The sequence below is a fragment of the Pelophylax lessonae genome (assembly GCF_965119305.1).
Source record: "Pelophylax lessonae genome assembly, chromosome: 6".
Taxonomy (NCBI): Eukaryota; Metazoa; Chordata; class Amphibia; order Anura; family Ranidae; genus Pelophylax; species Pelophylax lessonae.
Genome location: NC_138773.1, coordinates 189,482,751 through 189,508,677, shown reverse-complemented (window position 1 = coordinate 189,508,677; position 25,927 = coordinate 189,482,751). Strand labels below are relative to the sequence as shown.

Here is a 25,927-nt window from a genome sequence, read left to right as displayed (position 1 = left end):
AACAAACAATGAGCCAATGCCTGTCAGGGAAATCCCCCTGACCCTGCTCGATGCCAGAGCACACAGCTGAGGAATGAGCCGAAGGGACCAACAGGAGGGAATCCACTAGATGCTGTGTTAGTGCAAAGAACACTCGCCGACACCAGCCTAGCTCTTGGGGAAGCTCAAATTGAAAAATCAGCCAGGATACCACTGGGGGAGAGCCGCTTGTGCAGCCACCAGGCAGTGTAGGGACCACCAGCTGTAGGAGCAAACAGGGGGAACCTCTCCCATCTAGGGTGTGCACCAAGGAAGGTAGCCAGTCTCCACACCCCTTTAGCACCTGGTAGATTTTATGCATGTACAAGCTATTGGAATCTGAGCACAAGTACAGTTTCCTACAAAAGTGAGTACACCCCTCACATCTTTGTAAATATTTTATTATATCTTTCCATGTGACAACACTGAAGAAATGACACTTTGCTACAATGTAAAGTAGTGTACAGCTTGTATAACAGTGTAAATTTGCTGTCCCCTCAAAATAACTCAACACACAGCCATTAATGTACAAACCGCTGGCAACAAATGCGAGTACACCCCTAAGTGAAAATGTCCAAATTTGGCCAAATTAGCCATTTTCCCTCCACGGTGTCACGTGACTCACTAGTGTTACAAGGTCTCAGGTGTGAATGGGAAGCAGGTGTGTTAATATTGGTGTTATCGCTCTCATTCTGTCATAGTGGTCACTGGAAGTTCAACATGGCACCTCATGGCAAATAACTTTCTAAAGATCTGAAAAAAAGAATTGTTGCGCTTCATAAAGATGGCCTAGGCTATAAGAATGTTGCCAAGACCCTGAAACTGAGCTGCAGCACAGTGGTCAAGATATACAGTGGTTTAACAGGACAGGTTCCACTCAGAACAGGCCTCGCCATGGTCGACCAAAGAAGTGGAGTGCACGTGCTCAGCGTCATACCCAGAGGCTGTCTTTGGGAAATAGACATATGAGTACTGCCAACATTGCTGCAGAGGTTGAAGGGGTGGGAGGTCAGCCTGTCAGTGCTCAGACCATACGCCGCACACTGCATCAAATTGGTCTGCATGGCTGTCTTCCCAGAAGGAAGCCTCTTCTAAAGATGATGCACAAGAAAGCCCGCAAACAGTTTGCTGAAGACAAGCAGACTAAGGACATGGATTACTGGAACCATGTCCTGTGGTCTGAAGAAACCAAAATAGACCTATTTGGCTCAGATGGTGTCAAACATGTGTGGCGACAACCAGGTGAGGAGTACAAAGGCAAGTGTGTCTTGCCTACAGTCAAGCATGGTGGTGAGAGTGTCATTGTCATGGTGCCAGGAAACCAGACCACACGGGAATGCAGGTAAAATAAAGCAGTTTTTTGGAGCAAACAACAATAAACACACAGCAAGAGTGAGGAAGCGAGATCAGAAACAAGTCTGGTCCAGTCCAGAAGCGGGTAGTCATTCAAGCAGGGCTCGAGTCCAGAAGCACGTAGTCTGCCCATGCAGGGTTGTCTGCCGATGTAGGGTCATTTGCCAATGCGGAGTCGAGAGCCAGGAGAGTCATCAGCCAAGCCATTTCAAACAAAGAGGAACACAGAGAACAGAAGACTGATAGCAGAGATGCACCTTGGAGCACAAACACAAGGGCAAGGACTGCAACTCATCAGGTGATATAGTCAGAAGTGCAGCATCATCACTGTGCAACATACAGGCAGCAGGCAAGGGATGATGCAATCAGAGTTTATAAGAGGCAGCAGTCTGCACATGTCCAAGATGGCTGCTAACAGGAGTGCAAGGTAAGACCTTGACAGTACCCTCCCCTCAACAGCCCCTCCTCCGCAGAGCAAAAAACGGGGTCGAGTCCAGAAGCAGGTAGTCTGCCAATGCCATGTTGTCTACCGATGTGGGGTCATCTGCCAATGCGAAGTCGAGAGCCAGGAAAGTCATCAGCCAAGCCAGGTCATACATGGAGGAACGCAGAGAACAGAAGACTGCTAGCAGAGATGCACTTTGGAGCACAAACACAAGAGCAAGGACTGCAACTCATCAGGTGATAGATATGGTCAGGAGTGCAGCATAATCACTGTGCGACACCCAGGCAGCAGGCAAGTGATGATGCAATCAGAGTTTAAAAGAGGCAGCAGTCTGCACATGTCCAAGATGGCTGCCAACAGGAGGGCAAGGTAAGACCTTGACAGTACCCTCCCCTCAACGGCCCCTCCTCCGTGGAGCAAAAAAAATGGTTTCAGAAGAATGCGAGCATGGAAAGCGCGGAGAAGGGAGGGAGCAGGAATATCAGTGGAGGGAACCCAGGAGTTTTCCTCAGCACTATAACCCTTCCAGTGCACCAGGTATTGAACCTGACCTCAGAACAGACGAGATGCTGCTAATTGCCTCCTGATTGCCCACAGAAATGGGACGAGGGTGAGGAAGTGAAGAAGTAAAGCGATTGCAAACCAGTGGCTTCAAAAGTGACACGTGAAAGACATTGGAGATACGCATGCCAGGGGGAAGACCAAGGACATTGGCCACTGGGTTCAAAAGGCCCAAAAAATCAGGGTGCCAGTTCTGGAGTGGGCACCCTGAGGTTGTGATTATGGGTCGTCAACCACACCTTCTCCTCGACCTGGTATGAAGGAGCAGATAAATGTCTCCGGTCTGCCTGGAGCTTCTGAAGCTGTGCAGAAACCCATAAAGACTCTTGAATCTGCACCCAAGAGGAATGGAGGGCACGAAGATGATCCTCCACAGCCAGAATGTCCTGTGACGAGAAGGACGCGGGCAACACCACGGGTTGGAACCCATAACTGACCATGAATGGAGACATTCCGGGAGACAAGTTGATGGCAGAGTTTCTGGCAAACTCTGCCCAGGGTAGCAGATCAACCCAATTTTCCTGATGGTCAGAGATAAAGCAGAAATTGCTCCAGAGCTTGGTTGAAATGCTCAGGAGCACCATGGGACTGTGAATGGTAGGCAGAGGAGATAGAGAGTCGAATACCCAACTGGGAGCAAAATGTGTGCCAGAACCGAGAGACAAATCTTCTTAGACAACCCGTGTAAACGGAAGACCTCCCTGGCCAAAACTAAGGCAAACTCCTGAGCGGTAGGCAGCCTCTTAAACACTACACAGTAGCACATTTTGGAGAACTGGTTGACAACCATGAGGATAACCGTGTAACCTCGAGAAGTGGGAAGTTCCACAATAAAATCAATGGCCAGGTGAGACCAGGGACGCTCCCCATTGGGAATGGGATGCAGTAGGCCCAAGGGAAGCACAGAGTGAACAAGCAGCCACATACGCAGCAACATCAGTGCGGAGAGATGGCCACCAGAACTGACAAGAAATAGCCCAGGACATCTGGTTCCTACCCACAGTCTTGGAATTGTGGTATGTGCGCAACAGTCTGATCTGCAACCCCTCAGGTACAAAATATTTGCCAGCAGGTTTCTCTGTGGGAGCATCAGGTTGAGCAGCCAAGATCTGTTCCCCAAGAGGAGAGGTTAAGTTGGTGCAGATGGCAGCCAGGATATGATCTGAAGGTATGACCTGTGTTGGCACAGAGTCCTCCCTGGATAACACAGAATACTGACGAAACAAGGCATCAGCCTTAACATTCTTGGAGCCGGGCAAACAGGAGACCACATAGTTAAAATGAGACAAGAATAAGGCCCATCTGGCCTGACTGGGTGTGAGCCTCTTGGCCCCTGAGAGATACGTCAGATTCTTATGATCGGTGAAAATGAGAACTGGTACCACAGAACCTTACGAGCAAGTGTCTCCACTCTTTGAGATCCAGAATAATCGCAAAGAGCTCTCTGTCTCAAATCTGATAATTACATTCAGCTGGAGACAGCTTTTTGGAGTAGAACCCACAAGAAACGAAGGGTCCATCAGGTGTCCAACGCTGAGACAGGAAGCCCACTCCCGTCTCAGACGCATCCACCTCTAGGACAAAGGGCAAACCAGGATTGGGATGAGACAGAATAGGAGCAGAAGTGAAAGCAGACTTGAGAGTCTTTAAAGCTTGGATGGCAGCAGGCGTCCAATTGTGGGAATTGCTGCCCCTTTTGGTAAGATCAGAGAGATAGGTTTGGCCAAAGAGGAAAACTTTCTGCTAAATTTCCGATAGTAGTTGGCAAACTCAAGGAAACGCTGAATGGAACGAAGACCACTGGAACTAGGCCATTGTAGAACAGCAGAAATGATGTAGCCCAAGAAGGCAACCTGAAACAGGTGGAATTCACATTTCTCAAGCTTACAGAAAAGCCCATTCTCACGTAACCGTTGCAGCACCTGTCTGACATCTGGGTAATGTGATTCATTGAAGTCCGAGTAAATCAAGATGTCGTCCAAATAGACTACCACACTTGACTGCAACATATCACGAAAGACATCATTGATAAACTCCTGGAAGACAACGGGTGCATTGCACAAGTCAAAGGGCATCACTAGAGATTTGTAATGACCAGTTCTGGTATTAAAGGCGGTCTTCCACTCGTCGCCCTCCTTGATCCTTACGAGGTTATACGCAGCCTTTAGGTCAAGCTTGGAAAAGACCTTGCTCCCTTGAGGCGGTTGAACGATTCAGTAATAAACAGAATCTGGTATGCATACTTTAATGTGATACGATTGAGGCCCTTATAATCAATGCAAGGTCTAAACTCACCCCCCCTTTATCTTTACGAAGAAAAAACTGGCACCCGCTGGAGAAGTAGACTTGCGAATATGCCCCCGGGCAAGCACTTCCGCAACATATTCCTCCATGGCCTTATTCTCCGCAACCAAAAGAGGATGGCACCAGGTTGCAAGTCTAGAGCGCAATTGACGATGAGGAGGAAGAGTACCAGCACACTCCTTGTCAGATACATCTTTATACTCACGATATTCAGTAGGCAACACTGAATCTGAGGAGGTACAAAGTACCTTAACAAGCCCATGGATACAAACAGCGACACACTGTGGAAACCAAGAGAGGATTTTGACCGATTGCCAATCAAAGGTCAGATTGTGTTTCTAAAGCCAATTTCGTCCTTCAATGCATCGGAGAGACCATGAGAGAAGACAGCCACCAGAGCCTCATTATTCCAGCCCACCTCTGCTGCCAGGGTATGAATTTCAATGTTTGTATACCCTGTTGAATGGACAGGAGCTGCTTTGCAGAGCGAGCCAGCACATCGAATACCCTACGAAAGGAGGCAACAAAACTTGGGTAATCGAGTATCACAGGATTATCGTTCTTCCATAAGTGATTCGCCCAGGCCAAGGCCTTGCCTGAGAGCAACGAGATTAGGACGACCACCTGGGACCTATCAGAAGGAAACTCCTGAGGAACTATCTCATAATAAATGCCCACTTGGTTTAGGCAGCCACGACACTGACTCGGTTCACCCCCATAGCGCTGCAGAAGGGGGACTGAACCAGTCATCCCTCTGGTAACAGCGACTCCAGCTGCAACAACAGGAGCAGAAGAGACAGCAAGATCAGCAGCAGGAGCAACAACAGGAGGAACCACCGGCCTAGCAGCACTAGGTGCAAGGTGTGCTGTGCGTGCAAGCATCGTCTGCAACGCCTGAGCGAACTGACAAAGGTGATCTTGCTGATCGAGCCTGGTAACCAGCATGGGGAGCGTAGGAGTACCTGCATCGTTAGGATTCATGGCCCTTGCATACTGTCAGGGTGCCAGGAAACCAGACCACACGGGGATGCAGGTAAAATAAAGAAGTTTATTGGAGCAAACTACAATAAAGGCATAGCAAGATTGAGGAAGCGAGATCAGAAAAAAGCCGGGGGTCCAGTCGAGAAGCGGGTAGTCATCCAAGCTGGGGTCGAGTCCAGAAGCGGGTAGTCTGCCAATGCAGGGTTGTCTGCTGATGCGGGATCGAGTGCCAGGAGAGTCGTCAGCCAAGCCAGGTCCTACACGGGGGAACACGGAGAACAGAAGACTGCTCTGCTAGCAGAGATGCACCTTGGAGCAAAAATGCAAGGCAAGGACTGCAACCCATCAGGTGATTGATATAGTCAGGTGTGCAGCATCATCACTGTGCGACACTCAGGCAGCTGGCAAGTGATGATACAATCAGAGTTTATAAGAGGCAGCAGTCTGCACATGTCCAAGATGGCTTCCAACAGGAGGGCAAGGTAAGACCTTGACAGTCATGGTCTGGGGCTGCATGAGTGCTGCCGGCACTGGAGACCTACAGTTCATTGAGGGAACGATGAATGCCAACATGTACTGTGACATACTGAAGCAAAGCATGATCCCCTTCCTTCAGAGACTAAGCCGCAGGGCAGTATTCCAACATGATAACGACCCCAAACACACCTCCAAGACGACCACTGCCTTGCTAAAGAAGCCGAGGGTAAAGGTGATGGACTGGCCAAGCAGATCTCCATACCTAAACCCTGTTGAACATCTGTGGGGCATCCTCAAACGGAAGGTGGAGGAGTTCAAGGTCTCTAGCATCCACCAGCCCTGTGATGTCGTCATGAAGGAGTCGAAGAGCACTCCAGTGGCAACCTGTGAAACTCTTGTGAACTCCATGCCCAAGAGGGTTAAGACAGTGCTGGAAAATGATGGCCATACAAAATATTGACACTTCGGGGCCCAATTTGGACATTTTCACTTAGGGGTGTACTCACTTTTGTTGCCAGCGGTTTAGACATTAATGGCTGTGTGTTGAGTTATTTTGAGGGGACAGCAAATTTATACTGTTATACTAGCTGTACACTCACTACTGTGTCATTTCTTCAGTGTTGTTACATGAAAAGATATAATAAAATATTTACAAAAATGTAAGGGGTGTACTAACTTTTGTGAGATACTGTATATCTTGTTTCAATTGCAATGCAGGTCAGTGGCCAGACCTAAACCATGTAGCTCTCCCCCATTTTGTGTCTGTGTACCCCAGGTTGGCATTGTGTCCACTGTAGCATTTGCAGTGGCAAAGCAGAGTAGGACTAGTTAAAGAGGGATTATTTTGACGCCAACTTAAAACATGTATTGCAAAAGGTGTGAACTAAATATCCCTAATTTTATTGCAAAGTTTGCTTGAAAGGGTATAGCAGTGTGCAGAGGGTTCATCCAGTGTTTTTAGAGAACCAAGGGCCGCAGACAGCTGTTTTGTAGTGAATGTAGTGAGAGGCAGCTCTGTTCACACTGTTAAAGGAAGTGAATGGCAGTATGCCAGCTATCCTGCAGGGTTAGGGACACAGCACTATACTTGTTTTTAGATGTTTCTTGTACAGTTTGTAAAAAAATGTAGACTAGGGACTGTAGGAACATGTAGACTGCAACCTAGTTGTTGATTCCCAAGGGTTCTACAGAAATACAGGGCAATCCTGGGCCACCTTTTCTATACTGTAACTACCCAAAACCTACAAAGATCCATCCTGTCTGTTCCATGCGTGTACAGATGGCAGATTTGAAACCCTGCTATTCTATCTCCCTGGACCACTACAGTACTGACACCTCTGTACAGTAAAGCCTTATTCACTTAACAAGGCCTTAAATTTCTCTCTTGGATGCAGGCTATGGTTTAGAGTTAGACGATTCCACTGTGTACCTGGGGCCCATGAGACATGGGGGCTCAGGTCATCTAAGGTTTGTGCCATTTGAGGGGTCCTCTAATTACTGCCAGGAGTGTAGACCTCTGCCCTCTAGCCACAACCAACTCCTGACCCAACCATGTTTATACTTGTTACATGTTTTCAAGAACCTTTTGTACTCACCCCAGTGCAGCATAATATGAGACAGAACCCATCCAGCTGCCTACAACCTAACAATGTACTTTACACACTATCACTTTGGAACACAGGCATCACTTCTTACCTTTGAATATTACCACTCCAGCCAGTAGGCAAGTTCAACTTCTTTATTAAATATTTCTTTGGTACATTTTCTACATCATGGCATCAGAATCAAGGATTAAACACTATCAGGATCCTCTTTCACAGTACCTATACTTAGTGGCATTACAAAAAGGATCTTGTTCCCAAGGCCAGCAATGTGCTTTAGCGCATTCAGCACAATGCCAGGGAAAGGGCCATTTAATGGAAAGCCCATGTAGGGAAAAACAAGGACACAGTCCCTCCATCCTAGTACTCCATACTGCTTACTCATTCTTAACAACAACCCAACCCTAAGCTCCACCCACCCTATATAAGGGCAATCTGCCAGAGGGCAAAACTGAGGTTGCACTTTCTGGGAGGAACAAGGAGAGGCTCCACCAAAAAAGAATTGTGTTAGTCCCTTCCTACAAGCAGGTGCTCTTGTGGGTAGCGGTGTTTGGATTCATACTCTTCTTCCACACTGAATAATCAATCAGGTGACACTACTATTATCTGTTTTAGGTTTTCTGCTTCCTGTGCCACCTGCTTGCTTTCTGGACTATGAATATGTAATGCACCATATTTGTTGAACAGAGTTAGACATTCTATAGGAGGTAAACCACTTTGGCTTGGTTCACACTACTGCCACCTGAAAGTAGCATTACTTACGGTACGACTTTGCCATCCGATCTGCTGATGACTTTGAAGCGACTTTGTCCTGTGCAGGTATGCAGAAATAACAGCATACATGAAAATGCCATGCACTCCCTGGGTAATCTTCCTGTAATGTCGGATCCAAATCACACCAATATAGATGCAGACCCGACTTGGAGGTGACTTCCATTAAAGTCTATGGGCACAAGTCGGATAGAAGTTGTCTTAAAGTAAAAGAGGAATCTTTTCTAAAGTCGGAGCGACTTCAGTAGTGCTAATTAGGACAGCTCTCATTTACTAACATGAGAACAGCTCTCATTGACTAACATGACTAACATGTAATGCGACTTGGGGTCTCACAAGTTGCATCACAAGTCTCGGCAGTGTGAACTGAGCCTTATAGTCCATATACATAAGCATGTACCAAGATGCTTTGGAATAAACAGGAAAACGTAGAGTTATAGGATTCCTCTATGTTGACTCAGCAGATCATAGCTGTAAGCTTATAAGACACTCCAGATCATGTCTGCTGGCATGGTGTAAATGCAAAGCTTATAACTGTAATCTACTCAGTGAATAAAAATAATATTGCTTCTTGCTTATCATTGGCTAACACAATACAACAAAGTACATTTTTGGAATAAAATATTTTTCTTGTTTAGGTTTACTGGATCTCTACAATGAAAATATAACTTACCAGCATCTTTTTCAGTTCCTGGCCTTGGGGGACTCTTAAGGAATTCTGAATTATTTATTATCACACAGTAGCCTCTGCTTTTCCGATTCATAGGATATACCTTTGAGATAAAATCCCATTACAGATGTAAAAAGGTTCAGGGAAAGCATGTATACACCTCTTCATGTAGCATACACAAATGTGACAACAGTAAGGCCCCGTTCGCACCTGGGCGATTTTCTGCTTTAAGCTTGTAGCTCAGAAACGCTCAACAAGCCAAATCCCATTCATTTCAATGTTCCCTGTTCACATCTGAGTGTTCTGTCACTTAAATCAAAATGCCTGAAGCTCAAAAAAGTATATGAGCTTCTTTTTGGCAGATTACAAGCGTTTTTGGCCCATAGACTTCAATAGAAACACCTGACTTGAGCATTTTACGAGCGTTTTTCTGCTTAAATAGCAGTTCTCCACCCCTAATTTCCACTCCCTCTCCTCCCCCTATTGCTTTCTATTGGCTAAACAAAAACGCCTGGAGCTGTTAAACGCTTGTAATACACTTAACGCCTTTAAAAAAAGCTTGTAAAAAGCTGCAAAAAAGCTAAAAAAAATGCCTGAAATACACCAGTAAATTGATACGCTCAGGTGTGAATGGCGTCTTACGTAGGATATGGGATGTAGCCAAGTGAAGAAATTATATCCAGTATAATTGAGGCTGATGTACTGTTTCTTTAAGTCTGATGCTTATTGCGGGTTCTCTTGGGAGAGCGGAGTGTTGGATTGTGGGAGAGAAGAAGGATGAAGACTGTGTAAAGCGGGCAAGATTGAACTATACTCCCAGGGAGCTAAGGGTTCCGCAAAGGATTATGGCAGAGTCTACAAATAAGGGGTGGGGCCGGATGTGTGCTCTCTTGCTTCGGGGACCGCGTGAGGTGCAGAGAGTCTGGAAGAGCAGGAGGACCGCTGCGGAGAGCAGAGCAACCGGAGGCTGCGGCCCAGTGTGGAGGTACCTTGGAGAGGTAGCGGATGTCACGGGGAGGTGACTGACCGGGTGTGGAGACTGGCCGGAGAGGAGTGTCGGAGGATTGGGTGAGGATTGTAGTGAGGCAGAAGCTCACTGACAGCGAGAGAGGGAAAGAGCCTGTGACGCAGCACAGACACAGCGAGAACTTGGATATAACTGGAGCGGTTGCCATAGGACACTCCTGAGCTTTGGCAGTGCGTGGTGAACCGGAAGCTTATACACACATACAGTGATTTATACTGACTTAATTTCAAGCTGCATCTGGGATACAAATACCCCCTTTTCCATTCGGATTACAAATGTCATTAATGTGAATGATTAGAGCTCCTGCTGCCGGCGAAGATTTGCAAGGCCTTGCTAGGAAGAGAATCACATAATTCATAGTTAAGGGTGCTCCCTATAGGTGATAGAGTGCACTCTTTCAGTTGATATGCAATGCTGAAAGTTATTCTATTGAGATACAGTGGGTACGGAAAGTATTCAGACCCCCTTAAATTTTTCACTCTTTGTTATATTGCAGCCATTTGCTAAAATCGTTTAGGTTCATTCTTCTTCCTCATGAATGTACACATAGCACCCCATACTGACAGAAAAACACAGAATTGTTGACATTGTTGCAGATTTATTAAAAAAGAAAAACTGAAATATCACATGGTCCTAAGTATTCAGACCCTTTGCTCAGTATTTAGTAGAAGCCCCCTTTTGATCTAATACAGCCAGGAGTCTTTTTGGGAAAGATGCAACAAGTCTTTCACACCTGGATTTGGGGATCCTCTGCCATTCCTCCTTGCAGATCCTCTCCAGTTCTGTCAGGTTGGATGGTAAACGTTGGTGGACAGCCATTTTTAGGTCTCTCCAGAGATGCTCAATTGGGTTTAAGTCAGGGCTCTGGCAGGGCCATTCAAGAACAGTCACGGAGTTGTTGTGAAGCCACTCCTTCGTTATTTTAGCTGTGTGCTTAGGGTCATTGTCTTGTTGGAAGGTAAACCTTCGGCCCAGTCTGAGGTCCAGAGCACTCTGGAGAAGGTTTTTGTCCAGGATATCCCTGTACTTGGCCACATTCATCTTTCCCTCGATTGCAACCAGTCGTCCTGTCCCTGCAGCTGAAAAACACCCCCACAGCATGATGCTGCCACCACCATGCTTCACTGTTGGGACTGTATTGGACAGGTGATGAGCAGTGCTTGGTTTTCTCCACACATACCGCTTAGAATTAAGGCCAAAAAGTTCTATTTTGGTCTCATCAGACCAGAGAATCTTATTTCTCACCATCTTGGAGTCCTTCAGGTGTTTTTTAGCAAACTCCATGCAGGCTTTCATGTGTCTTACACTGAGGAGAGGCTTCCGTCGGGCCACTCTGCCATAAAGCCCCGACTGGTGGAGGGCTGCAGTGATGGTGGACTTTCTACAACTTTCTCCCATCTCCTGACTGCATCTCTGGAGCTCAGCCACAGTGATCTTTGGGTTCTTCTTTACCTCTCTCACCAAGGCTCTTCTCCCCCGATATCTCAGTTTGGCCGGACGGCCAGCTCTAGGAAGGGTTCTGGTCGTCCCAAACGTCTTCCATTTGAGGATTATGGAGGCCACTGTGCTCTTAGGAACCTTAAGTGCAGCAGAAATCTTTTTGTAACCTTGGCCAGATCTGTGCCTTGCCACAATTCTGTCTCTGAGCTCTTCAGGCAGTTCCTTTGACCTCATGATTCTCATTTGCTCTGACATGCATTGTGATCTAGAAGGTCTTATATAGACAGGTGTGTGGCTTTCCTAATCAAGTCCAATCAGTATAATCAAACACAGCTGGACTCAAATGAAGGTGTAGAACCATCTCAAGGATGATCAGAAGAAATGGAAAGCACCTGAGTTAAATATATGAGTGTCACAGCAAAGGGTCTGAATACTTAGGACCATGTGATATTTCAGTTTTTTTTAATAAATCTGCAACAATGTCAACAATTCTGTGTTTTTCTGTCAGTATGGGGTGCTATGTGTACATTCATGAGGAAGAAGAATGAACCTAAATGATTTTAGCAAATGGCTGCAATATAACAAAGAGTGAAAAATTTAAGGGGGTCTGAATACTTTCCGTACCCACTGTATATATATATATATATATATATATATATATATATATATATATATATATATATATATATTCAGCTGAGTTAGTTAGATCTGACTATTTATCTATAGATAATATAGATTTAAATGTCTGATTGTCACTCTCACAGGTTCATAGAAGAAGTTGCATTACAGTTATATCTGCATGCCTCTTTAGTTAGATATTGTTATATCTATTCATAGCTATATTATTGTTGCATGAGATTCTGAGTCTTGGGATTCACAGTGGTTCTGGGACCCAGAGCTTCAGAATCTCAAATTTGCCTGCTAATATTTCCTGTTGTGTTGAGACTGTACCTGTTTATCTGTTCATTCATTTATTACATCAGTAAATTGATACACTGATATTTAAGTGTCATTGTTGTTTCTCTGAGTTACTATGTCAGAACCAATAGTGTCCAGCAGGTTGGAGGTGCCTCAGGGTCAAGGGAGTGCAGAGGAAGTGAACATACTTAGCAGCCCCTGTGGGGGTCGTGCTACAGGGAAATAGTGTAACCGGTACATTTGTGCCTTGATTTTAATAAATACCTTAACTACTTGATTTCATTTATGATGCTGAGGAAAACAGGCTTTTGTGATAGTAGAGAGAATGTTTGTTCATTAGTCCATAGACATTTCTACCGTTTTCTTTTAATCACTTAGCACATTGTTACAGATATTGCCTCATTTTTACAGCCATGCGGCAGGTAACATAGCAAAAGAACAGTTCTATCTAAAAACTTTTTTAAACTAGCTTTGTTTCTAGCAGGAATTATGTCAGAACAGAAAATGTTTTTGGTGAGTAATCATGAACCTCAGGAACCTCTAATATAGCAGGTTGATGATTAAATGGGCGGTCCGTACAAAATTGATGTTTTAGTTTTGTGTAAATATTTGCAGATTAAATCATCTCCCAAGCTTCTTTATCTCTTGAGGACTTTACTGGCAAGGCCTGCATCTGAAAAATCAATACCGCTATAGGTGCGTTTAAGGTTGCTTTAAAAATCAACGCTTGTGTAAAAAGAGCACTTGCTGTAAGTGAAATCAAGGAAAACATTATACCAAGTCCTGGAGGTGCAGCAAGCAGGGCAGATACATACAACCTATAATTTTTGGTAAGAAAACTATTTGTTGCCAGTCTTAAACTTCCCAGGGGAAATAGGATGTCGTTATGGAGGGTGGTAAACCTTGCAACTCCAGTAAGATGATTTTGCTACTGCAGACCAAGTGAGAAGTTAGTGATAAGCAGTGTTGGGCATGTCCCTTAAAAAAAGTAATTAGTTATAGTTACTAGTTACTTCTCACAAAAAGTAACTGAGTTAGTAACTGAATTACATCGTTAAAAAAGTAACTAATTACCAGGGAATGTAACTATTGCGTTAGGAATGCACTGTACAAAGTGCAAGGTTTAGGAATGCATTGTATAGGGTGCAAGGTTCAGGAATGTGTTGTACAGAGTGCAAGGTTCAGGAATACGTTCTACGGGGTGCAAGGTTCGGGAATGCATTGTACGGGGGTGCAAGGTTCAGGAATGCGTTGTACTGGGTGCAAGGTTCAAGAATGAGGTTTACGGGGTGCAAGGTTTCAGGAATGCACTGTACGGGGTGCAAGGTTCAGGAATGCGTTGTACGGGGAGCAAGGTTCAGGAATGTGTTGTACGGGATACAGAATTTCTGTATTGTTAATATTTTAGCTAGCTGGATGTGTATACAATAAGCTTCGGCTACTTACAGAATGTCCCTGTGCTGTAATACTTTATGTTTAGGAATGCGTTGTACGGGGTGCAAGGTTTGGGAATGCGTTGTACGGGGGTGCAAGGTTCAAGAATGTGCTGTACAGGGTGTAAGGTTCAGGAATGCGCTGTATGGGGTGCAAGGTTCAGGAATGCGTTGTACGGGGAGCAAGGTTCAGGAATGCATTGTACAGGGTGCAAGGTTCAGGAATGCGCTGTATGGGGTGCAAGGTTCAGGAATGCGTTGTACGGGGAGCAAGGTTCAGGAATGTGTTGTACGGGATACAGAACTTCTGTATTGTTAATATTTTAGCCAGTTGTATGTGTATACAGTAAGCTTCGGCTACTTACAGAACGTCCCTGTGCTGTAATACTCTATGTACCGCGCTGAGCCAATCACGGCAAGCGGTGTATTCTATTAATGCATACAAAGCCTGCTCGGATTGGCCCGCTTCTCTGACTCAGCCAATCCGAGCAGGCTTTGTATGCATTAATTGAATACACCGCTTGCCTTGATTGGCTCAGCACGGTACATAGAGTATTACAGCACAGGGATGTTCTGTAAGTAGCCAAAGCTTACTGTATACACATCCAGCGGGCTAAACTAGCTGAATAGTAACGCTGCATTTTTACTGTTAGCAACGGTAACGGCGTTACTACCGGCGAAACAGTAATTTGTTTGATTACTAGTTACTGTAAAAAGTAATGCCGGTAGTAACGCCGTTTACTTATAACGCAGTTATTCCCATCACTGGTGAGAAGCCAACCCATCAGATCACATTAATTGAATATCAACTTTGGGTCGGCTGACACCTTTCAACTTGATACTGTAATGGCAAGTATTGTCTTTAACTAACCTCAGATTTTGTTTGGTCTTGAAGACTTAGAGCAGCAATGTCATTTTCAGCCTCAACATCTGCAAGATAAACAGTTATTAATAAGATCTTACAACCATCATCTTCAACCAGCTCATTTTTGAGGGCACTTAGGTGAAGGTGGATAATACAGGCTAGGCCTGACTAAGAATGTTGCTAACATCTTTTCCAGCCATTTGGAGTTACAATCCTCAAGTGTTTATTGGATTTAAAACAGGATTTCTGTCTTGTTGAACATATCTGGGTATATTCAGACAAAATTCAAATTTTTCAAAAGTGGAACCATATAATATGTCTAAACTAACTCAAATTCATAGAACTATTTATACTCCACAGTGTTTACAGGCAATCAAACCTCTCACAAAGTCATGGAGAGGTAGTGTGACACACAAACCTCCTTTCTGGTATTTGTACTTACAACTTTTTTTGTTTTTTTTTTTACATTACTTCAGTTACTTCCTGGTTACCTTCCTAGGCAAATAATGTCATACACACAGTGAAGGGGAATGACAGGACCTCTTTCTAGTTGCTGGCAACCATTTTCTAGCTTGACCTGTGTAACACCATTTTCTTTCTTACAACTGTGACTTGTAATGACTTGTTTCAGTTAAGGTTACTTTAAGTCTTTAGTTAAACATGAACAATGACCTAAGTAAATGACCCGATATGTTCTGACATTTCAAGATAAAGATACATCCCCACTTCCTTTGTACCTAACACATTCTGCTTCCTTTTATTCTAAGTTGAGCTATAGGGTCTAGACAAGGCGTATTTTGCAATTTCTAACGAACATTCTGTATTAACCCATTGTTCAACTTTTGTGAGAACTTGACTCTTCCTGAGAGTATCCACTCCCCCTCCCAACTGTATTTCCTGTTCAATACTGTGTATAATAGTTACCCCGCTTTGAAAATAAAGTTAAGAATGTTTTAGACTGAGCAGTGGTTGCACGTGTTTTCTTTAACAGGATAAAACATTCTCCAGAGCTCTGCTGTTTTTGCATAGAACAGACTAGACGTTGCTATTAATTCAGGGACTTAACTTTTGAGTATACATTTAAGGTATCTAGGGTGAATATAAAGAGAAATCACCAACAGATTGGGGGCTACGTCTGGGATCGGAGAGAGAGCGGCCATCACGGGTCCAAGGATTCACCGGTCTGGGTAAGGAGATATTTTATTTTATCTGTTTGCCTGTCCGGTGGGACTTGGCCGTTTGGCCCTGGTTCCGTTCTTTGAGCCATAGACACCAAACGCTCAGGGAGCGTGTTGGATAATAGAGCAGCTCTGGGAGATGCTCTGGATCTTTACATATATATATATATAGAAGCTTCAGGGAAGCTTGAATACTAATATATATATATATATATAGAGGCTTCAGGGAAGCCAGAATAATATTTTTCAGGGAAAGATATTATATGTTAGGTTGTTGAACCTGAATACGTTCCGGGAACGTATCGAGACAGTGTCTCTGGGAGACACAGGATTTGTCATTTAAAAGGAAAGACAATATCCGGGGCTTCTGGGAAGCCCAGGGGATTTTTTCTCGAGAAGAATCCCGTTCCTCTGGGAGGGACAAATAAAACGTCTCTGGGAGGCGTTGAAGCTGTCTTCAACAAAGACAGTTTTTTTATTTGGGTTTCAAGGAAGCCCAGGGGGTTTTAGGAAAACCCCGTTCCTTTAGTGAATAATAAATAGATGTCAGTCTGTTCTGTGTAGAAAACAAATACTTTCCTTTTCTTGCTAACATCTTTCTATCGCATAGAAACTGTAAGATTTAGAGTATAAGATAATTTGTTTGTTTGATCTAAAAGACTTATTTGGTAAGTAGATAAGTCTGTTGATCACGTGATTATTTTGTTATTTCATTTTGTTATGCCATTTGAAAATATTGTCATATTGTATTGGAGTATTATATTGCTGGTTTGACATATATGGGAACTCTGTCTATAATTATATATGACTTGTAAAAATTGCGCCTGCTGACTGTTAATATAACACTGATAGCGACAGTTTCATTATTACTGTAATAATTGACTGACCGATCGTGGGTTATCAGACAAATCAAGATAAATGTTTATTATGTGTATTGTTTGTTTGTCTATAATGGTGGGAAAGCCTTCTTGATAGCCACTATACCTGGGAGTATAAGGTGTAATATACATACACCAAATGGCTTTTCAGGAGGTTTTTTAACCATAAAGAGGGTCTAAGGACCCAGATACATTTAAGTGATTTTGTGAATGTGTAAATCTTAGAGACATGTTTTGTTTATGGTTTTGTGAAATTATACTGAAGGTTTAGGTCTGATGCTGGCCATACATGATACAATTTTCTTACAATTTTCAGTGCGGTTTTCTTGAAATTTACCTTCAGCTATGTAGTACAAACCTCTGCCTAATTGAATACAAATGAATGTGTTTAATTTTGACCTCTTATGTGGTTTGTGGTGGATCTAACAGAAAATTGTACGATAAAGAGTTGTCCGGACATGTATGCCCAGCCTTAGAGATGTTAGGATACAAGTAAATCTTTTAGTAAATGTTTAGTTGAGTTGATAAAAGTACATGGAAAAAGTGGGGAGAATTGGTTTATTTATGCCCCATATTAGTACAATAGAATAGGAAAAAAGCTGCGTAGAGCTATTAGAAGTGAAAGTGAAAGTCTTTAAACACGTAGATATAGTCCACAGCGATTGCCTATAGACAGAAGACGGGTGAGAATTTGGCGTTTTTGGGCAGTGAAGTGTCATTGCTGAGTAGCACAGTCTTAGAATTCAAACATTTGCCGTTAATTTAAAGTCACAGTACATGTTAATTGTAAAACAGCAAGTTTCTGATTGGGCTACTAAAACTTTGTAAGGTTTTCAAAAAAGCCATAACAGAGAGCGATGTGGCTGGCTCTTTTGATCTGTCTAAAGAAAAGCAGCCTGTCAGGGCGCATTTCCAAGGACCTTATCAGAAGAGGCAAATCAAAGAGTAGGACATTTTCAACATAGGTCCCCCTATAATAATAATATTACCTTACAAATACCCCTGACCACACCTGCACCCCACGGTTTCATTCTCCAAGGCAGGTGTAGTTTTCTTCGTAATGTCAGACAAGCAGAAAATGTTTATGTGTCAGATACATTTAAAACTAGTACATTTCCTTACACGAGGGGAAAAGAGGGGGGGTCACTTCTGCAAATGAACGGTCTCAGCATTCCTACACATATGCAATTATTTTTATAGAATTTTTTAGAAGTTTTGCCATTTATACAATTGTGCCCATCCTGTATGAGCGTAGTAATAATGAATAAAAACACTATTTTATTTAAAAAAAAAAAAAAAGAAAAGAAAAAATATAAATTGCCGTTGTCGGCAGGATATTTTGAAGTTATTTTTTATAGAATTATAGATAATGAAAAATTATATTTGGCAAATGGTCTCCTATGTGAAGGGGAGCCTTCCTGCAAAATTTTGAAAATTGGCTATTTGCCAAGAAAGCGTTCAAGTGTCATATCTTTATTCCTGTTATAATTATGGAATTTATTTTTGGACAGAAAGGGTTACCGCAATTAGTGTGACCATTGGACCCTGTTGGCACAGAGCCAAAAGATTCAAATCAGATTAACTTTTTATCTGATTATAGTTCTTGAATGATATTTTATGGGTATCCTCTATTACAAGAGGAGAACCTCTGGCCAAATTTTTGTTAGAATGGCACGAAAAAAAAAAAAAAAAAAAAAAAAAAGTTTTTTTTGGAAAATTGGCACTAAGCCAAAAAGTTTTTTAGTTCTTTATCTGATCATAGCATGCAAGTGGTATCTGATATGCCATCTCTACTGACAACCATACCATCCGATGCTACCCACTGTACAGTGATTGGTTTAAGTAGTGTGTTTTTTTTCAAGCGTCCTATTGGACGAGGAGACACAGCCATCTTTGTTTCTTATTTTTTCAGTCCAGGTAACTTACCTGGTGTAGAAATGCCTTAGGGCCAAGTAGACAATTCAATTGTCCGCTCTATAGTTCTCCAGACCATGCAAGAGGGGATGAACACCTGCTCATGCGTCAGTCCCGCTACAATATGTATATGACATATGTAGTCACTCTGTGGAGGCCAGTCAGAGCGAGTGAGTTTATTGAAATGTACATGTATGTGGACACAAAGTGTCACAGGAATTATGACAGTAGTGTCAGGAAAGTGTTGTTTACCTTGGTTTTGTTCTCACAGAGGGTGATAGTAGAGTCAGTCATATAAGAAGTGGGTCTTGCCAGCCCACAGTGGGTCTTGCCCGCCCACAGGATCATTGCTTGTTATGGATCCGGACTGCTCCTATCTATAATAACATTTTGAGACAAACCAGAGGTCCAGAAATGTCACAAGTAATGTTGAATGCGTTTATATATCTGAAAAATGCTATGGTTGTAGCGCCTGCACTGGGCCTCCCAAATCATGGAAAAATGTTTTGTGTTTATGCAAGGGACAATTGTAAGACCATGACAGGTATACTTGCCCAGGAGTATGGTGGTAAACTTTGCCCTATAGTTTTTTGTCCAAAGATGGTCGCAGTCCAGGCCTAAGGCATGCCTGAAGTGACTCCGAACATAGTACATAGCATCTTGTGAGATGGTAATAGGGATGGCTACATCATTTGCCCTAGGTAGGCCCCAGTTTTAAATGGGCTTCTGGTATTGAAAGGTTGTGTTACTCCACAACATAATATATAGGCAGCCATAGAGGGAGCAGAGGATGTTTTTGTAGTTAATTTCCTGCTCCAAGCCAAAAGATCACACATTGTTGAAGCTACAAACACATACTACAGAACAGGTTTTAAGGACTAGGGTGATGTTTTAGAAAAAGTTGAGAATCGCCTTTTTCTAAAAGAGGGTAGCTCTTGTGTGTATCCCCGCAGCTAGCACCCCACTGTTTATTGCCTAGTATTATGGAATAGGACACAGGGGGTGGGAAAGAACATATGAAGTATTACTGACAGTTTAGTGCAAGCATATGTTGCTAGATGCATCCAGAGATGTATAGTAACGAAGTAGAACTACTTAAGTACTGTACTTAAGTACCGAAATGCGGTATCTGTACTTTCCTAGAGTAGAATTTTTTTCTCCTACTTCTACTTTTACTTCACTACATTTTTTCGATGATTTCGATACTTCTACTCAAGTATTTTTTTTTTTGTGCTGCATAGTTACTCGTTACTTTTAAAAAAATTACCACTGCCAGAACAGTAGATGGCAGGTTGCATAAAGCTCAAAAAAATGTGTATAATGTCATTTGTAAATCAGCGCATACGAAAATAAAGGCTGTGTATAATAAAAGCTGCTATACCAAATCTTTCCAATAAAAAGAAAATATGAAACAAACAAATAAATGGTGCTACAGCGCTTAAAGTGCATCAAGAAACTACTAACAAACACAGGTTAATCATTTGAATAAATCATTTGAAATAATAAAAACAATATGATGTTCATACTTTTGACTTCTTTCTTTAATAACTACATAACACAGTACTTGTACTTCTACTTTCAGTACTTGAGTAGAAATTTTTTTTCAAAACTACTGGTACTTTTTACTTTTAGTACTTAAGTAGCAAATTTTTTGAAAAAACTACTTGCAATACTTAAGTAAAAAAAATGTTGAATACTTTAGTACTTCTACTTAAGTAACTTTTTCTGCGAGCACTTCCACTTCTACTCAAGTAATTTTTTGATCGAGCACTTGTACTTTTACTCAAGTAGAAATTTCGAGTACTTTATACAAGTCTGGATGCATCACTTGTATTAGAAACAAACAGACCAAACATGAGCATCTCCAATACCCATCAAACCCATTCACACATCTACAAATAGATTTCACATATAGGCCCAAAGCAGGGAAGAAATAAGAGTTCTTTTTAGTCAAATAGTGGACGTGTTCAGCAGATGAGTGGAAGCTTTTAGGACCACAAAAAAGGGAGATGCCCACACGGTGGCATGCATTCTCAATCAGGAGATTATTCCTGGATGGGGGTGCCTGCTTTGAATTAGGTTTAATTATGCTCCAATTTTCATATCAAAAATATGCCAGGAACTAGTTAAAATCTTGAAAATAGATTATTATCCGCAGAGTTCAGGTATAATGAAAAGAATGAATAGCACAAATAAAGAGTAATTGAAACGTAAGAATCAAGTGGAACGGAACGAAAAGTTGCTCGCACCTTTTCTTTTCTTTTTACAGGAAAATACCCATCCCTTCAGAGAAGGAGACGTAGTGGTGATGAAGCTGCTGCCCAAAGGAAAGAAACAAAAGGATTTCGCCTACGGCCCAGAGACCACTGTGGTAGCAGTTACCAGGATCGCTGTTTTGACCGAACACAGCCCTACTTGGATCCATGCCACTAGAGTGAAGTTGGTGCGGACAGGACCTGAGCCAGAGGATCCAGAAGCAAGCAAGAAGGTACTAACGGGGGCAGACCGCCCTGACCTTGAACTGGAGGATCCAGAAGCAAGAGAGGTACTAACGGGGGCAAATTGCCCTGACCTTGAACAGGAGAGTCAAGAAAAGGGGGTACTGACAGGGGCAGACCGCCCAGACCCTGTAGAAAATGACTTTTCCAGTTGCACCGGACTCAGCCAAACTATGGCTGCTGATAATACTGATTCCATTTTCAGTGTTTTCCCTTGTATGGACTGTTACTAGCTGCATCTATCACCCTGAAAATTTGGGTGTCATGAGAAGTATATGCGGACCATACCCTGCATATGAGACGCATAACAGAACAAAGAGAGAATTGAGTATTGAGCATGATGTAGATGAGAATCCACCCACTTTTCATAGTGAAATGTTATTAACAAAATTTAAATATGCTTATGCTAATAAGTCAGGTTTTGAGAAATGTTGGATATGTAGTAAACTCCATCCAGAAACAGCCCGCATCCCTCTTATTGCTGTCCCTTTGAATATTACACAGTTCCTTAATGAAACATCTGCTACTTTAACTAATGTGCCAAGTAATAATAATATCACCTTCCCAGTAGATGGTAGAAGCCATTTCCCAGACTGGTGTTTCAGCCTGGGAAATAACACACGTGTTAACCCTTCTATTTGCAAAAAGTCAATTCTTAATATTACTTCCTGCCAAGTCCCACCAGGAGACTCGTGTTCCCTGTTTGACATATCAAGTCCTAGCTTAAATAAGACCATAAGGGATAATTACCAGAATTTCTCTAAAGACATACAACAAATATTGGACCACCTTGTAACTGCAGTACAAAATAGACGCCTACAAGAATACATTGCCCAGAGACCCTTTTCACTGGGAAAGAGTATATATGTATGTTGTGGGAGGGAATGTTACCCCTGGGTCCCCCTCCATGTCTCTGGGTGGTGTTATTTAGCTTCAGTGGTCCCAATTATGGGAGTTGTGGATAATGACGACAATGAGCACATGCTTGAAGCAAGTGCACATCCAAGATACCCTTTAAGACATAGAATCAAAAGAGATCTGTTCAGCAAGGGAGACCTCGCGTGGGCGTGGCTCCCTTCCTGGACTGGGTGGTCAATCGATATGATGAAAAAATTAAATAATTATTCTGGAATCATTGATGAGATAATGGAAAATAATTCAGATGATATTAAGTTGCTAAATCTTGAACAAAGGGCCATTAGGAAGAAGTTAGAATTACATGATCTAGCTATAGAAAGTATGAGTGCTGCATTGACTGGCCTCTGTGAGCATACTGAGGACTATGAATGTTGCACTTGGATATACAATACCACTTTGGAAATGCCAAATTATTATGACATAATTGCCCAACACAGAAAGGAGGTCAATAAGTTGCAAGAAGAGGCCCGTAACATTGCTAAAAGCTGGGATCCCTTTGTAGGTATGGGAGGTTTTGGTTTTGGAGGAGTGTTTTCCTGGTTAAAAGACATTGCTATGATGATTGTGATGATTTTACTTTTTCTATTATTTTATATGCATTTTTTAAGCTTATTATGTGTTTAATCGCTAAAACCACAAAGAACCCAGACTCAGCTAGCAGAGGGGGATCTTATGTAAGTTTGTACTTTAACAGAGATGCTGAAAATGTTGACACATTTCTAACAGCTAGACAAGGTGTTCTGATCCAACAAACCCAAACCCCTTTTGATTACCAGGAATATGTAAAGTTTTATAAAGCTAAGAAAGCTAAGTCTACCGTTTAGGTGGGCAGGTTTAGGTCCTTATTTGATTATACTAAGGAAACAAAGGACATTGTCGCCTAACCTGCTATTCCTTTCCAGAGAGGCCTGGTGTCCTCTGATGACACCGTATAAATGATAAGGAGAAAAATCATGCATATGAAATTATGATTTTTTAGAGGGGATTGAAGGGGAATGACAGGACCTCTTTCTAGTTGCTGGCAACCATTTTCTAGCTTGACCTGTGTAACACCATTTTCTTTCTTACAACTGTGACTTGTAATGACTTGTTTCAGTTAAGGTTACTTTAAGTCTTTAGTTAAACATGAACAATGACCTAAGTAAATCACCCGATATGTTCTGACATTTCAAGATAAAGATACATCCCCACTTCCTTTGTACCTAACACATTCTGCTTCCTTTTATTCTAAGTTGAGCTATAGGGTCTAGACAAGGCGTATTTTGCAATTTCTAACGAACATTCTGTATTAACCCATTGTTCAACTTGTGTGAGAACTTGACTCTTCCTGAGAGTATCCACTCCCCCTCCCAACTGTATTTCCTGTTCAATACTGTGTATAATAGTTACCCCGCTTTGAAAATAAAGTTAAGAATGTTTTAGACTGAGCAGTGGTTGCACGTGTTTTCTTTAACAGGATAAAACATTCTCCAGAGCTCTGCTGTTTTTGCATAGAACAGACTAGATGTTGCTATTAAGTCAGGGACTTAACTTTTGAGTATACATTTAAGGTATCTAGGGTGAATATAAAGAGAAATCACCAACACACAGTATGTCCCAAGAGTCTTCGGGGGGGGGGGGGGGTGGTTTTCTCTGCCATGCACACTCTCCTGTATGCATACTTGAGCCAAGGGCAGGAAGTAAATGCTACATGAATCATTTTCCCTTAGTTAAGATGGCCACAGCCAGAAATGCTACGGTGTGATTTTCAAAGCGATAAAGCATGAAGACATGGATGGATGGGGGAGTTTGCTTTGAATAATACAAATTAATTGAATAGCATTTTTGGTTTGTGGTGCTCAGATGCAGTGAATATCCACTTTAACCACTTGCTGACCATATAACTTATAGCAGCAAGGTCAGGGCCGGATTAAGAGAATTATGGGCCTGGTGCTGAGGATTTTGGTAGGCTTTAAGGGCTGTGCATCAGCGTGCGCTCTGAGGTGAAAGGGTGCAGCTGAACAGGCCCAATGCTATGGAAGTCCCAGGCTTCCATAAGAGCCCTACATGGGCGTGAGTTGCACGCCCTGAGGTGAGGTTGAAGGGCGCAGCTGTGCAGACCTAACACAACATTACAGAAGCTAAATACCTGGCTTCCCTTAGGATGGCCCGCAGTGCCCGTTATTAATCCCCCTACAGGCCCAGGTGGTGCATTTGGAATGCAGGACTGGTCATGCCAGGGGAGATCACTTCCTGTCGGCCCGTTGCTTTCTGGTAAATGTAGGAGAGTGGTGCGGAGTGTACGTGGTGAGTGGTACATGTAGGAGAGGGGTGTGGAGTGTATGGCGGTGGGTGGTACATGTAGAAGAGAGGTGTGGAGTGTATGGCTGTGGGTGGTACGTGTAGGAGAGGGGTGTGGAGTGTATGGCGGTGGGTGGTACGTGTAGGAGAGGGGTGTGGAGTTTATGGCTTAAGTGGTACATGTAGGAGAGGGGTGTGGAGTGTATGGCTGTGGGTGGTACATGTAGGAGAGGGGTATGGAGTGTATGGCGGTGGGTGGTACATGTAGGAGAGGGGTGTGGAGTGTATAGCGGGGGGTGGTACATGTAGGAGAGGGGTGTGAAATGTATGGCGGTGGGTGGTACATGTAGGAGAGGGGTGTGGAATGTATGGTGGTGGGTGGTACATGTAGGAGAGGGGTGTGGAATGTATGGTGGTGGGTGGTACGTGTAGGAGAGGGGTGTGGAGTGAATGGCTGTGGGTGGTACGTGTAGCAGAGGGGTGTGGAGTGTATGACGGTGGGTGGTACATGTATGAGAGGGGTGTGGAGTGTATGGCTGTGGTTGGTACGTGTAGGAGAGGGGTGTGGAGTGTATGGCGGTTGGTGGTATGTGTAGGAGAGGGGTGTGGAGTGTATGACTGTGGGTGGTATGTTTGGGAGAGGGTTGTGGAGTATATGACTGTGAGTGGTACGTTTTTGGAGAGGGGCTAGGAGTGTATGGCGGTGGGTAGTATGTGCAGAAGAAGGGTGCAGATGGTATAAAAGTATATGGTGTGAATGAGTCCTAATTTATTGGTCCAGCACTACAGAGGCCATTTGGCAGTGCCAAGCATGGAACAATTGAAGTTAGCTGTACAGCACTAGTACTGGGCTCCTACGCTGCTGTCACTGACCCTCCCCCTACCTCCCCCTATCTCAAACCCCTTCCTCAAGCCCCTGCACACAAGTCTCAACATCTTGCATAACCCATCAACTCACCTCCCTCAACATATCCCGCAGAACAAACTTCTGCAGGCATCCTCCCAGCGGGATCATTAGCAGCCAGAAGCTCCACCTCCACCTCTATAGTCTTTTTGCAAGCAGCACTGGAGGACACTAATCGGGGGAGCTGGGGAGTGCTGAGAGAGGTCCACCAGTGCCCATCAATGCAGCCTCACCAGTGCCCACCAATGCAGCCTCACCAGTGACAATCAGATCAGGTTCATCAGTGCCCATCAATGCAGCCTCATTTGTGCCCATCAATGCAGCCTCACCAGTGCCCACCAATGCAGCCTCACCAGTGCCAATCAGATCAGGTTCATCAGTGCCCATCAATGCAGCCTCATTAGTGCCCATCAATGCAGCCTTACCAGTGCCCATCAATGCAGCCTGATCAGTGCATGGAGATTAGAGAGAGGAGAGCTGCCGGATTACACAG

The 25,927-nt window shown here is 43.4% G+C and overlaps 1 protein-coding gene across 1 annotated transcript in view; it reads right to left on the bottom strand.

Annotated features, from left to right (window-relative positions):
- Positions 1–25,927, bottom strand: part of LOC309558268 (caspase-8-like) — a 101,869-nt gene that overhangs the window by 15,118 nt on the left and 60,824 nt on the right. Inside the window, exons 8-9 of the mRNA XM_082261319.1 lie at positions 14,871–14,929; positions 9,185–9,284 (exon numbers count right to left, since the gene is read on the bottom strand). Of these exons, the coding sequence (XP_082117445.1) occupies positions 9,185–9,284; positions 14,871–14,929 (159 nt within the window). The remainder of the gene's footprint in view (positions 1–9,184; positions 9,285–14,870; positions 14,930–25,927) is intronic.